Here is a 15,260-nt window from a genome sequence, read left to right on the forward strand (position 1 = left end):
ACCGCAAGTAGATAAAATATATATATATATATATATATATATATATATATATATATATATATATATATATATATATATATATATATATATTTGAGGCATGTGTGGCTGTAGATACACATGCTTAGTATAAGTCCGCCGTCTAGTGTTGGGCTCGGATGTGTGCAAGTTGTTTTTCTTTTAAGAAGTCTTTCGAGTCACGAGGTATTGTGACGACTCCTGTTGCTCGTAATGCGCATGGTCCTTGACTTCATTGTTAGGTTGTTTTCTTCCGCCATTTTGTTCAGACGTGTGCTTTTCTGCTCCGTCTTGACAGTCATGCTGTTGCTTTCTCTGCCTTTACCTACTCCTCGTCGATATTGTTTTTGATTGGCATGGTCTGCCCCGAACGACCACTTCAGATGCGCCCAGCCTCCGCTTGGCTCCCAAAAAATCACCGAAGATGCATGTATGCTGCTGCCTTGTAGCAGAGTCGACTTTCGGAGGCAAAACCTGTGCTGCCGAAACACTGGCCAATGTCCGCACCTGACGCCCAAAAGGCAAATTTCTTTTGAAGAGGCATTGGGCCTTCCAATTCCAACAAAGCAAAGAAAGAAGAGGGATAAGGCCACAAGCCCTGTACATATCAGCCCATCACCTAATCCCACACCACATACGCCCTCACCACCGGCTTCACCAGTTGCTCCTGCAACATATTCACTAAAGGGGTCTCTACATTCATACACAGGGAGTGGAGATGATGGCAACGCTTCCGATATCCCACCACAAAATGACTCCTGGGATACATACAATGCCGAACAATCTGCTGATACTGACACCGATCTGTATCCTGCCGAGCCATCTCCCCCTGATGACACTACTACCTACCATGATTTTATAGGTAGAGCTGCTGCCTTCCATAAGGTGCTGCGGCATACAGAACCCTTGGGGGGTGATTTCTTTTTGGAAGCACTGTCCTCATCGCTCCTCACAATATCTGCCTTTGCTTAAGGGCATGCCCCGGCACACCACTGACATTTTCAGTGAAGCAGTCCGATCTAGGGTCATAACGCCACGAGTTGATTAAAATATATATATATATAAAGCTCCACCCAATGAATGTGTGTATGTATGTATGTATGTATATATAGATCGCAAAGGCCAACTTACAGTAGGCTTTTTGGTTGCGGCAACAGTATATAAAAGGGCTGATTAGCAAACCTCTTCTGAAACGCTTCCTCCAGATAAGAAGAATAAAAAAGTGAACACAGCAAGAAAGAAGGTGGCCTCCTGATCTGCCAGTCATTGACTCATCACTATCTCTATTGGCCTCCTCTCTAGATATGATATTGCTCCCTGGGATGAGATGGAGGAGATACTCCAATATCTCTCAGATGAACATAAAAAAGGGCATACCAAATTGTCTCAGGGGATTTTTTTCTTTTTTTTGAAAGTTGGAGTTTATTGAAAACCAGTGGAAAAAAGAAATATAATATAATGGTAACATAATAAAAATCAACTGATATCAAAGAGTGGAAAAAGGGTACAAGGAAGATACTGGTGAGAGTAAACAAATTATGAGTAAAGGAAGTGTATAGGGAGAAAAATATGGGGGGGGGAGAGGGGATACATAAGTTATAATATGTATATTGAAAAAGAAAATATTGCAATTAAACACTGTAAGCAGAATAAATATGCAGTATATAAGCAGTACAATAAAATTAGAGCATCAAAAAACAGTAAAAAGACAACCAGGTGTAATCATGGTGGCTTCCGAACATCATCCGATGTATTGACAACACTTGCAGAGAAAACATGCCGCGAAGCAAACCAAGAGAGATATGTGGTAAAGGGAAGCCATAACAAATCTCTTTTAATTGCAAGAGAGATGGGGGTAACATAGTTAGTATCAAGTCTGTCATGAAAACACACAGCGTTCCACCAAGCTTTAACTGTTACTTTATCGGCTTGCTTCCAATTTGAAGTGATTAAATGGAAGGCGATAGCTATGAATAGATCTGTCAATTGAAAAGAGGATGGTGACTGGGGCATTGAGGAGAAAGGGAACCCAAGAAAATGTTAGATAGGGAAAAGGGTATATTGACTTTAAAAACCTTTTTTATTTGGGACCAGACAGAGTGCCAGAATTGAGAAATAGGAGGGCAATCGAATAACATGTGTTTCAAATTAGCGGAGGGAGACTGACAGGACCAACAGGTAGATTGGGTAGTAGAGGAAAAAGAAGCCAATTTCGCAGGAGAGAGCAGGAGACGTTGATAAATAATATAAAGGGTTTGAGTGGTGCTAGCGGCTCGTGAGGTTTTGTGAATTTTAAGCCTTAACCTGTCCCAGAAGGAGGTCGACCAGCATTATAGGAGATCCTGTTCCCAAGACCACTCAGTCTTTGATTTCTGTTGTTCAATGTTGGATAAAAAACACTTACAGATATAGGATGCTGAAGGGGAGGAATCTTATAGGGGGAAAATTGTAGAACATGTTGAAGGAGGATTAGAAATAGGAGGGAGAAGGAGATATTGGTTAAGAGAGGGAAGTAAAAGATTATATTGAGTTTTAAAGACATTAGGGAGAGAGAATTGGGATTGGAGTACGGGAAAGGATAATGGGGATTGATTCTTCAGGAGTTGGGAAATCCAGACCACACCTTTGGAACGCCAAAATTTCCAAAAAAAGGGACGATTTTTGTTTTGTAAAGATTTATTATGCCAGATGGGTTGTTGAGATAACGAAGTGATAGAAGGATAGGAAGCTGGTAAGAGAGGAGATAAGAGTTCACAAGTATGAGCAATAATGGAAGGCCTTAAGCGTAATATCTCCTAGGAGTGGACAACGACTTTGCAGGGTTCCTCCGCCTGAGACACCAACAATTCCATGAGTGGGTACTGTACCCACAAGTCCTCCTCCTGTACTTCCAGCGTTGGGGACTACCACATATAGACCTCTTCACAATAGCAGAAAACGCTAAATGCTCAAACTTCACCTCCAGGTTCTTACACCGACAGTCCAGGGGCAATGCACTAAGGATGAGTTGGTCCGCGAAATTTGCTATTGCTTTTCCACCTCTACCACTGTTTCCATTTGATTCACAAACTTCAGCAGACATCTCTCACCCTCCATCCTAGTGGCTCCCACATGAGCACGGCAACCGTGGTTCACCACACTTCTTGAAATGTCAGTAGTCTCCAATGAGGCACTACCAACAGGCAGGACCTTCTCACGCAGAACCGTGGACAAATCAGACATCTCAACGCCAGATCACCCAACCTTGCAATCTGGCTCCTGAAGTCTTAGAAATTGGATACCTCAGTCTCCCACAACAATTTATGGATATTCTTAAAGAGGCGCACATGCCTACTTTTCGCATCTATTATGCTGCCAAATGGAAAAGATTTGTTCACTCTTGTCAATCCAATCACATTGATCATTTAGCAGCTAAGCTACAGGACATTATCTGTTACTTACTTCATTTACTTACATCTATAAAGCTACACTTAACAGCTGTAGCTACATAGCTTCAGCATAGGCAACACACTTCCCTATTCAGGATTCCAGTTGTCAAAGCCTTCCTAGAGTACCTTAAGAGTCATTCCTCCTAGAGCTCCAATAGCTCCCACATGGAATCTCGATATTGTATTGAGAAGATAAATGTGCCCTCCATTTGAACCCTTCTACTCCTGCCCTCTCCAATTTTCATCTTGGAGGGTAACATTCTTAATTGCCATCACGTCACTCAGACGTGTCAGTGAGCTTCAGGAGTTAACCTTAGAGGAACCTTTCTTCCAAATACATGAAGATATAATTGTACTTTGCATCAACCCCACTTTTTTCCTACCTTCCTATGGTGGTTTCACAATACCGTCTTAATCTATTGAACTACCTGTCTTTTTTTCCACAACCTTACTGTGTTGCAGTAAGGGCTCTCTGTATTTTAGACGTAAAAAGAGCTCCTATGTATTACATTGATAGGGCTAAATCATTCAGTAAGAGCCACCAACTATTTCTTGATTTCTCAAAGCCTAGAATTCACTCCACTCCTAAAAAAGGAGCTTCATTGGCCTTCTTAGGAATCCTCTATAGCTGACATATGTAAAGCAGCTACATGGTCTACCCCACATATAATTACAAAACATTACTTGGTAGATGTACTGGCCCACCAAGCAGTCCTATGGACGCATTTTCAAACAACTAACTCCCACAGGTTAACCACTGCTTGTGTAGGAGAGCTACTTTACAGTCTATGCTAAGCATATGAATCTACAGCCACACATGCCTCAAACGAAAAATGTTACCCAGTAAGCATCTGTTTGTGGCACGCAGTGCGGTAGATTCACATGCGCCCACCCTTAGCCCCAGACACCTGTGCTTGTTGGTTATTCTTCACAATTGCATCACAAAACTCCTTGCGCATGGACATCGCCTTATACTACACTTTACTTCAAGCTCTTTCCTCTCCAGTCATGCCGGAAAACAATCCAACAAAAGAGTCGATGACTGCGCATTACCAGTACCAGGAGAAGTCACAATACCTCGTGACTCAGAAGACTTTTTCTACAAAAAAAAAACAACTTGCACACGTTCGGGCCCAACACTAGATGCGGGCCTATGGCATGTGAATCTACAGCACTACATGCCACAAACTGATGCTTACTGTGTAAGTAACTATATATATATATATATATATATATATATATATATATATATATATATATATATATATATATATATATATATATACATGTGTGTGTATATATATATATATGCGTGTGTGTGTGTATATATATATATATTTTTTTTTTTTTCCTTCCATTAAACAAGCCTTTTATTTCCATTAATTAGGAAGCACAGATTTCCCGAATTCGGAAGTTGGTAGCCAGATGATGTGTTCTGAAGACTCTGAGAAAGAAAATAAAAGGAAGAGTCAAGAAATGCTTAAATCAAAAAGAAGGAAAGGATCCAGCAGTATTGGGGACCTAGCTATCCTGCACGAAGAAAATCCTGCTTTGAGAAAAAGCAGAGGTAGCAGTTCTGGTGAAGTAAAAGCTGAAGCAGCCTGTAAAGGCAAACTTAGTCGCTCTTCTAGGAAAAAACAAGTTGAATCTCCTGAGGAGAAAGCAGAGGACTGTGAAGTTATAGTGATAGAGGACTCTGTGACTACATCTAAACTTATGTCTTCAGGTGAGTGGTTTTAACTTGTATTCCCTTTTCTTTTTTTAACACAGATTTTTATTAGTTTTTCAGTTTTGATGCAATTTGTATTACAGCAAAATAGATCTGACATTAGTCTGTTAAATCACAGAACAATACAGCCTTTAATGACATGGTTTGTATTCCCTTCTTACTGGTGTTTTTCTCATAATTTTGTATGTTTCTGTAATTGGAAGTTTGATTTAAACCATTTCTTGCGTTTTGTGAACCTAAAATTGGATGGTTAGAGTAAATTTGTGTTTGCAGCTTGATTTTTCTTCAATGTACTAGAACACTATGCTTGTATATTTTTTGGTTCATCCAGGATCATCTTGTGCTACACCCATTTTCCCATTTCAGCTAGCTGGTGAAGACTTCAAACGTCTTGTCTTGCAACTTAATTTGCTCTGTATTAATTATTGTTGCCCATTGATGATTCATGTTCTCTTGCACACCAAATGAATTATCAAAGTATCCCCTTTGGGCCCTTCACTTTCCGGGCATACAGAAATCAAGCATCAAAGTTTATTCTAGGAGATCGAAACTCTGATACACCAGATTCCTTGAGTTAGGAAATTCAAAGCCTACCGGAGTGATCTGGCTAACTGGATGAAGGTCAGCTGCCTGCAATTCAATGCAGGCAAAACTGAGGTCATGGTAATCGGTAAACAGCCCTCCATCTGGCCTCACAGAAGAATTTGGGAGCTGGTTTGACAACTCCTTATCTTTTACAGAACAGATTTCAGCTCTGGCAGGCGCGTGTTTTGGCATTCTAAGAATGCTACGCGAAATCCTACATTTCCTACCGCTAGATGCCAAAAAGACTGTTGTGCAGGCCCTGGTTACATCTCATCTGGATCACTGCAATTTCCTCTACTTAGGGGTCACAAAAAGTAACTCGAATATGTTACAGAAATTCCAAAAGGCAGCTGCCCGGATGATACTGAACATCCCGAGGTGCGCCCCAGTGGTAGCGGCCCTGAGGGAGTTACACTGGTTACCAGTGCAGGCCAGAGTTACTTTTAAAGCTCTATGTTTCTGCCATAGGATTCTTAATGAGAAAGGGCCTAGTTACCTGTGCCCCTTACTTATCCCTTACAGACCTATCCGGAATCTTAGGTCCGCGGGCACTGCTAAGTTGATAGCGCCAAATATTCAAAAGGCACGTTTGGGAGGTAGCTTTCAATCAGCTAAAGCTTGGAATAAACTGCCTTTGGAATTGAGGATGCAGCCTTCGGAAGTGATGTTTCATAGAAAACGTAAGACTTTGTTTTTTCAGTCATCCCCGGGGGACTGGTGTTAATTGCTGCTGTTTGCGGATAGATCCTCTGTGCGAGGATTAGGGTTTTTTTTTGTTGGTGGATAAGGCTCTGCTGTTAAGGAATGAGCTGTCTTAGCGCGGGGACACTCTGTTGGAGTAACCAAGCACTTTATAAGATTTAATCTAATCTAATCTTTATAGTGAGGATGGTAAAATAGGATAGTACACATATGAAACAGAAAAATTGGAAGGCCAGGGCCTTTGGTCAGATGTTCCAGACCTCTACATAGCTCTTCGGGTTCCTAATCTGTTTTTCTGAGCCAGTATATAGGGGAAACAGGGGTATATGGAGAAATACAATGTACAATGTTTGCAATGCTACGTCTGTTCTCTGCCGTAGTTTCTTAGTGGGCCTGAATGCAAGATTGAACAACCTAGTGGGTTTGAGCATGTGTGGCTCACACTTTAGTACAACATTTCAGAAACCAGTCCTCCGAAAATCTACTGTCCTTATCCAAAAAATTATTCAAGGTGTCAAAGGACAGTTCAGCATTGTCTTTTAAGGTGCCTGTCAATGGTCCAGTGGTGTTGTAGGTACAAAATGTTGTTGAAAGTTTGCTGCATTAAACACAGTCACAGGGAAATACCAGTTGTGGATCTAAGTGGTCTGTAAGTCAATGAAGAGGAAATTGGCTGCTGGATGGAGAGGGGACTCAAAGACATCCAGTGACTCGACCACTTTGGACTTGACATTGGAATTTAAAATCGAAAGTCAACCATGACTTCAAATGCAGGTGACCTGAATGTAAATACCAAAGGGACTCCCCATATGGTTTAAGGATCAGGGCAACTAGCTGTAATCGTTAGGGCATCATCCAAGGCCTAGGATGAAAAGGATAAGCTGGTGTTTGTCTGGGGCTAGACACCGGGAGATATGGCCTCTGCTTGATTCATGCATGCTACTACTCGTGCTGGAACTCTGCTTCTCCCCATGCCTGGAACTCTGCTTCTCCCCATGCCTGTTATCACACGGACAGTGATGGAGTGTGCCTTTGCAAGCCCTTACCTTGTGTCTCTCTGAAGCTTCTTGTATTCATTTGGCTTCTGATTTGTATTTAAACTAATGGGCGCTTTAAAAAAACAAAAAATGTTAAACAACTTTTTGCCAGGATTTTCTGAAATTGCACAAAGACGAAACAAGCTAATGTTCTCTCAATTAGATGCTGTTCAGCGCAACACAAGGAGGTAGGTGGGCTTGGATAAAACAAAGGTAAAACCTTGTTTCACACAGAGCAGATGTAGTTTTCTCTGAGCCAGCGGGACTATTCCTCTTACTAGAATTTTTACATTTTCTGTCATTCTCCTTTTAGCCTAGTTGGTTTTGGCAGTAGCCACCTGGGGGGAGTGGGGGTCTGGGCGATTTCTGTCCATGAGATTGTCAGTCATCTTGTTGGGGAAAACCTGTGAGGAACTCCATCCGTATTCCCATGTGATGTCAAACAAAACACCACCCTGTTGTCCAATGTGAAGTCCAACACTTGCTGGTAAATGGACTACTAAACAATACGAAAAGTATACGAAAGGTTATGAATGGAATGCTTGAATTAATCTCAGCCATAGGTAATTACTTGATGTGAAACTGGTTCTGGCTTGCTTGCGTTCCAGTTCAGGGAGGATCTGGCTTGATAGTTCTGACTGGACTGTTCCCACTGGAGCAGGATGAAGGCTGATTTGCATATAGCTGGTTACAAACTGAGGTGACATGGTGTACAAAAGAATGACTGACTGCGTTGCAGCCCGAATATTTGCCTGAGCCCAACCTGTTGCAGCCAGAAAATCCCTTAATTTGTTTTGTCAGGTGAAGTGATGTCATGTATGGAGGTAGCGCGAGTTATGTTTTTTCTTTTCCCCCTCCCCAGTTAATCTTATGATTTTTATTATGCACTTAATTACCAAACTTCACTGCGGATATTGCCTTTGTGCAGAAGTGGTTGTCCACAGGACCTGGCCGGTGGCCAAAACCTGCACCCTACCCACTGTGGCCAGTCTACCCCAGCTGTGCATTGCCTTCAGCTGTGCACAGCAGAGATTGGCCGCTGGGCCAGGCCTCCAGTCAGGTCCTTCATCCAATCCACTAAAAGCAACCAATCCGCAGTACACACACATTTTTTTTAGTTTAGTTTTTCTTCTTAAGTCTTAAAAAGAAACTTTTTTTTGTGTTAAGCTAAAACAAATTTATATATGCTTTTTTGCGTATATTAGTACAGCCTTTTTCCCCTATTTTATTTTTTTAAACAGATGATTTGAACTTTTGTTAGTGTAACTTTTTTCTCGTATTGGTGTCTTCCTGTGCTTTCAGAACTTCAGCAGGTACTGTTATTTCCTACTGTCTCTCTGTTTGTTTTGGTGTACTTCAGCATTCAAGAATGTACTATAGTGAATTGCTGACAGACGCTTGATCAACCCTGTGGTGCCAAACAAGCTATGGCCACTGCGACCACTTTGCAAAACTTGGTTGCACGAAGTACAGGTGACTTTTTGTACATTCCTCTACCCTGCCAGGGTATAGGGTGTGGGAGGCGGGGGAGGGGGCAGTTAGTAAAACAAATTCCATACCAGGGACTTTCTGCATGGATGCTGACCATTTTCTTGAAATTGTGATATTTCAGCTGCATCTTATTCCAGAGCTTATATTGATGGAGGCTGGGAACTTGAGCCAGCTGTGTTGATGCTCTGCTAGCTCTCTAGTTAGGACATTGTACTTTTTGAAGATATTGTGCTAGACGGCTCGGAATATCTATCCGTTCAGAGTTTGATAAGCAACATTGTCCACTAAAAGACTTGCTTCCTTTCGCTATAGCCAATAGACTAGTTATTTTGAAGTGTGAAGTCTGAAACCATTCAGGTACCTCCTTTTTAATTCATTATTTTTTGGGTGGTTCAGGATTTGCTGATCTACCTATAGGGATAATACGAAGGAACCGCAATTCTTTCTCTGGACCCGCGGCTCATGCTATTGCAGATACTTCCTTTTTTGAGTTCAAATCCAAAAACAGGTTTTGCGAATCCTATATTTCTTTTAAGGTAGTGTTTGGTATGGTTCCCTAAAACAGAAAAGCACAGCAAAAATTAGTCTCTGGCTATTGAGAACTAAATTACATACTCCAGCTAACAATCGCTGCACTGCATTACATGACTTGGAAGCAACCTGGCTACTTAGAGGCACAGCTCTATTGCTTATTTTCATTTCAGCTGGTTGCAAGTAGCTTGTTGGTTTGTGACTTCTATATTTTTTTCTAAGATGAAACAGCCCAGTATTACATTTTAGTTGTAAGTCATCTTAAAAAAGGACATCTAATTAGGCATGCATTTATATTTTGAAAAGAAATGTCTGTTAAGTGTTCCAAGAACTAGCAAGTAGGATGACCTATGAGGTGCCTATCATTTTAATAAAGATACTTTCCTTTTGATTAGATTCCGTGTCTGATGATGTTCTGTGGACAGAAAAATATCAACCTCAAGACTCCAGTGAGCTGATTGGGAACTCTGGTGCAATAAAGAAAATACATAGGTCAGTACAAAAAAAATACATTGTTATGAACTGTTTCTGATGTCTCATACATACTTCCTCTACTGTAATAGCTCTACAAACAATGACCCTAAATGCCATTACAATGATGAAAAGTCTGGAGAAACAAAACATTAATCTAAAAAGAAATAATGGACATTAAAATATTGCAATGTTGGGAGCTCCATTGGAAACAATGGAGTTTACTGCCCATTAGAAGGCCGGAGGAATCCAGGAGCTTGAACATTCCAATGCTGTCGTTCACAGCTTTTGCTGTGATCAAAGACCTCACGGAGCCCCAGGGATTGAAATACCCTCGGGCTCCAGAGGCCTTTTTTTTATTTGTTAGAACATTCTGCCCTCTAGTGGCGGAATAGTCTAACAGCCTTATAGCCCTCCGTAGCTGTGCTATCCCGGCATTAAAGTCCTTCTCCCTTGTTAATGGTCTCACCTTCGGCTCTGGCCTTTAATGCTGGAACGAACCTTTAATGGCCGGTATAGCCCGCTACGGCAGGCTTTAAGGCTATAGTGTACTTCAATCACAAAATTAAAACCGGCACTAAGAGTACAGTGACGGTGGGGTTGGGTGTGGGGACCTGCAGTCGGCACTTGTGTTGTACTTATCTGAAAAGAGTTGGATGCGTTCTACAGGATTTCCCACAATGTACAGGCCTCCGTCGTGGATTTTGGTGCGTCACGTCTTTGCAGTAAAAAGACAGTCTCTGCATTGGAACACTTCAAGGAAAGTAGTTCTTTAGGCTTGTTGACCCTGCAAAACTGTTTGCACACAGGTTCAGAAGCTATCCAGAAGGCTTATGTATAGTAAGTCTCCCTAACCAGTATACCCTTCACCCCAGTCCTTTCAGGGCCGCATACCGTGGTGTGGCAGCCACTGCACTGGCCAGCAGAGACATTAATCCTCCAATTTCTGTTCCGCTGCAGTAACAGCCACCAACCCACTTTAGCCTGCCCTTAGTAGTGATACATGCCTATCCAGTGGAGGGCAAGATCAGTAATTTCCTCCCATGGTGGTGATCCATCCCGTCCAACAGATCGGTCTTACAAATTGTTCAACATGGCTATGTCCAACCTTTTTCTTTTTGCCCCTCCAGATATTCCCCCCTACATCAGAGCAAATTTCAGACAAACACCTTCCCATTCTTCTGCAGGCGGGTTTCACTTTGGTCTGGAAGGATGCTATTGAGAGCGTACTGGACTCGGAAAGAGAAGAGGGTTATTACTCTTGCTATTTCCTGGTCCCTCCACTGCAGTCAGTCCAGGACTTTTGGGCTCTGATCACGATATTTCAACCATGGACCTGGACCACAATGAGAGCAGTTCTGAGATTTCTTGTCCTTTTAGTCTTCTGCATCCTTCTTGTAAGCTTCGCCAAGTTGCACATGCGTCCTCTGCAATGGAATCTGAAGCTCCAGTAGGCCGAGCATCAATGAAATCTGACATATGCCATCCAGATCTCAGAGGAGATGGCTCGCAATTTGCAGTAGTGGCTGTCAGACCAAAATTGGTCCGGGCCAGGCCCCTCTCCGTTCCCCACTCATAGCTGACAGCAGTGACCATTCTTCCCTCTGCGCTTGGGACGTCATCTGGCAGAGGTGGAGACCAGAGGGCTCTGCTCTCGGCTCCACATTAATCTTATGGAGTTGTGGCCAATTCTTTTGACTCTGAAGGTCTTCCTGCTATTGATCAAGGGGAGGCTGGTGCAGGTTCAACATAACCGCCATTTTCTATTTCAACAAGTAGGGCATAGTGTAATTCTGGGTCCTGTGCCAAGAGGCCTAACAATCATGGCATTTTCTTGATAACAAACCACCTGGCAGAGTCCCCGATTGCCGAAGTAGAGAGGTTAAGCAGGTAGTCTCAGTCAGATCATGAGTGCCACCTACATCATGAGGTGACACAGGGCATCTTCCAATAGTGGGGAGAACCCTACCTGGCTCTTTTTGTCACTGCCAAATGCACATTGGTAAAAGTTTTGTTTGTTGACGTTTCTGCAAAAACCTTCGTTGGGAGATGGATTCCAGCTGAAATTTGAGCACTGCACACCTGTACGCCTTGCTAAATCTTCTGCCCCAAGTTTGCAGAAAGATCAAAAAGTACTGGGTCAAAATCTTCCTAATGGCTCTGGATTAGAGTGTGGTATTCTCTGGGCATGTGCAAGAAAACAATTGCTAGATGGAATGCAAACATTCACCGCCAGTCACAAGGATCTGGGTTTAATCCATCATTCTTTTGCACACCACCCCAGTTTGGACCCAGCCATATGCAAATCAGTCTTGACCCTGTTCCTTATGGGAACAGTCCAGCCTGAACAGCCAGGCCCTCCCTGGACCGGTAACAGGCATCCTGGGACCTGTTTCAGGGCATCACCCTTCATCAGCCAGGCTAGCTTTAATCCAGTGGTCTAGTGAGCACGGGACCCACATCTGGGCATACCCTTCCACTAAACCACTGGGTTCAAGCTAGCCTGGCTGATGAAGGGTGATGCCCTGAAACTGGTTCTCCCCCGGGCGGCGCGAGCTTGGGGGCAGCGGCGGCTGCGTAGAAGAGGACCTTGTCTAGGTGGATAGTCTCTTACATCAGGAGCTGCTATACAGTGGACAAGAAGTAGCCACTGGATGGTCTGAGAGCCCATTCAACTAGGACTAAGACTGCTGTCACCATTGGCTTGTAGAGTGCCTGGCCTTCACATCTGCCATGTTGCGACCTAAAAAATTATTTTATAAGTTTCCAAAGCACCATTGTCTTCAAAGCCAGGTCTGGCTGTAAGGGCATTTTGCCTGCTCGGTCCTGTAGGACTTTTGGTCCGAGTCCACTCTACAAACCCTCTACCTGTGAAGGTACTGCTTTGGTATGTATTCTAAGGTGATGAATCTGTGATTGCAAGTACCCGTTGGAGCGCTCGTTCAGCTTGAGAATCAGTTTAATTGCAGATTCCTCACTTTCTTCCCACCTCCATGCTCTGTGCAGTAAATACTTTTTTTGTACCTCTAAAGAGGTCCCATGTTCGTATTCTGCATACTGATACCAACATTTGTGGATGCTTTGCATCTAAAGGCTTAGAAATAGAAAGATAAGTAACAGACGTTAGCGTGCAAGGTTGGTGCTTATATGCAGATCCCTCCATCCTTTCCAGTAGGGTACAGAGCTAACTCAGAGCTGCACAGCATAACCTAGCAAATATGCAAGAGCGCTGCTGATTAAACGTTTCCAGAATCAGTCTGCCACCTGGGGAATTTTCTAAAGTGAGAAATCTGCAGTTAGATCGTATGCACCTCAAAGAGCTTTGCTGATAAGTATTTTTTTCTTTATGCTGTTCTTCCTAAATAAATTGTTTGTTTCATTCAAACCCTTATTTATGATTCTCTGGCACATGCGGTGTAATAGTTCTCCCAAAAAAGCTGATAAGTCAAGAGTGTTATTGCCTGTATCACTTGTTTGCATTCACACCAGCAAGTTGGGAAGGAATTTAGATGACTCTTCATTTGATCTGGATTCAAATATTTAACCAATGTGTGTCTGAGTATTACTTTGGTATTGAATTCTAAACCAGTTGCATTGTGGGGTCGTAAAATGACGGACCATGTCCTTAGTTCAAGCAAAGCTCTTTTTTTTCTTTTTTAAAGAATTCCTTAAAATAGTAATACTCTTAGATTTGCTTCAGTTAACCTTTGTACTTTAAATTCTACCAAATTCATCGAAGAAATCCATAAATGTAGGCAGTGATAAAAAAGGTGAAAATCTGCCAATATTATGTCCACAACAAGCAATATTTTTGTCTTAAGTTTCCTCAATCATAACCTGCTTAAAGTTAGGGAAGTTCTGGAAAACAAATAGCATAGTTTGGTAGATTATACCTATGTACATAGGAAATATTTTGAGATGCTTGGATTCTGTACTTGTGTGGACACTAAAGTTTAAATGCTACATGAGTAGGGGTTCCTCAAATACATTGGGATTTGTAACATACTTGAGCAGTACTACTTTTATGTGGTTGGAGGTAGGTAAGTTGGCTACCATCGGTCTCCTAACTATGCAATGATATTATCTGCCTGAAGCCTCAAAACCATCCATTCTTTGTGCATCTATTACAGAAATTTTATGTTTCTGGATGTTATAGTATAGTACCAAATTGTGTGAAGTTCACATGCATTAATATTATATATTTGACTCTGTGTTTTTATTTAGTTGGTTGAAAGAATGGAAAGCCAGAGCTGATCGGGAAGAAAAGAAAAGCCAGAGAGAGAAGAAATATTGTGAAAACCCACAACCAGGTTCTGTTTTATTTCGGTCTATAGATTATTTGTTTTGCCTAATGCATTTAAACATCATCATACGCACTTGACTGTAGATTCACTTGGGGTATTAGTTTGTTCTTGCGTTCAGATAATAGGGTTGTGAAAATAGGAATGTGTGTTTTAAAAAAAAAAAAAAATTTAAATCTTTAAATGAGGAAGAAACCAATACTGGTGTATTGTGGTAGTTTTTAAAACTATTTTCTCAATATTGCCGTTTTGTGTCTTGGCATGTTAGATGCTCTACTGCAGTTGAGTGAAACGTCTTTGACCACTTTGGTCGTTTGTTAGATTTTCAGCTGTAAAGATTGTTATTGTTGGAATCCTTTGCCGTCCATAAGTTCTGTCTTTGATCAGCCTCCTTTTGTCATTCTTTGGTATCCTCTTGATTCCAACTTTTTCTGTGACATTAGGACCTCTCCCTCCTTTTCCTTTGTTGCGTTCCACTCATCTGCTGTCTCTTGCATCACGCTTACTCTTTTTGATAGATTTACCAGTATAGGGGAAATGTCTTGTAAACAGGTCACGTCATTTATCTCTTCTGCTCTTCCCGACTACATCCTCATTAAGAGGTGTAAATTCTGTTATGAGATGACCTGTGTAGGAGAGTAGGGTCTGCTTTCTATGTTCACCCCCACTTTTTGCTTTACTGGTTTTCGACTTAGATGTGGCTGTGGGCCTGCTAATCAGACCCACAGCCCTGCTGTTCTCTCTCTAAATTGATACTATGTACTTTAGGTGCATAACCCATTTGGATAGGATCACCTTATTGGCCCCTGTACAGTGTACCCTAGGTACCCAGGGCATAGGTGTACCCTAGGCCTACCAGGGGCTGCAGCATGTATTATGCCACCCCTGGCCTGGCCTTCCATTATGACACAACTGGCTGATCACTCAGCTGGGGCAAGGTCGTGTAATCACCCCTTGCTTAGGTGTAGTA

The 15,260-nt window shown here is 42.1% G+C and overlaps 1 protein-coding gene across 2 annotated transcripts in view; it reads left to right on the plus strand.

Moving 5' to 3' along the window:
- The window catches only part of ATAD5 (ATPase family AAA domain containing 5), a 422,063-nt gene that overhangs the window by 118,386 nt on the left and 288,417 nt on the right, over window positions 1-15,260 (plus strand). For both annotated transcript variants that reach the window (XM_085617196.1, XM_085617195.1), the window contains exons 10-12: window positions 4,831-5,169; window positions 9,914-10,010; window positions 14,214-14,299. In XM_085617196.1, coding sequence (XP_085473322.1) covers window positions 4,831-5,169; window positions 9,914-10,010; window positions 14,214-14,299 — 522 coding nt within the window. The remainder of the gene's footprint in view (window positions 1-4,830; window positions 5,170-9,913; window positions 10,011-14,213; window positions 14,300-15,260) is intronic.

The sequence above is a fragment of the Triturus cristatus genome, chromosome 7 (assembly GCF_964204655.1).
Source record: "Triturus cristatus chromosome 7, aTriCri1.1, whole genome shotgun sequence".
Lineage (NCBI taxonomy): Eukaryota > Metazoa > Chordata > Amphibia > Caudata > Salamandridae > Triturus > Triturus cristatus.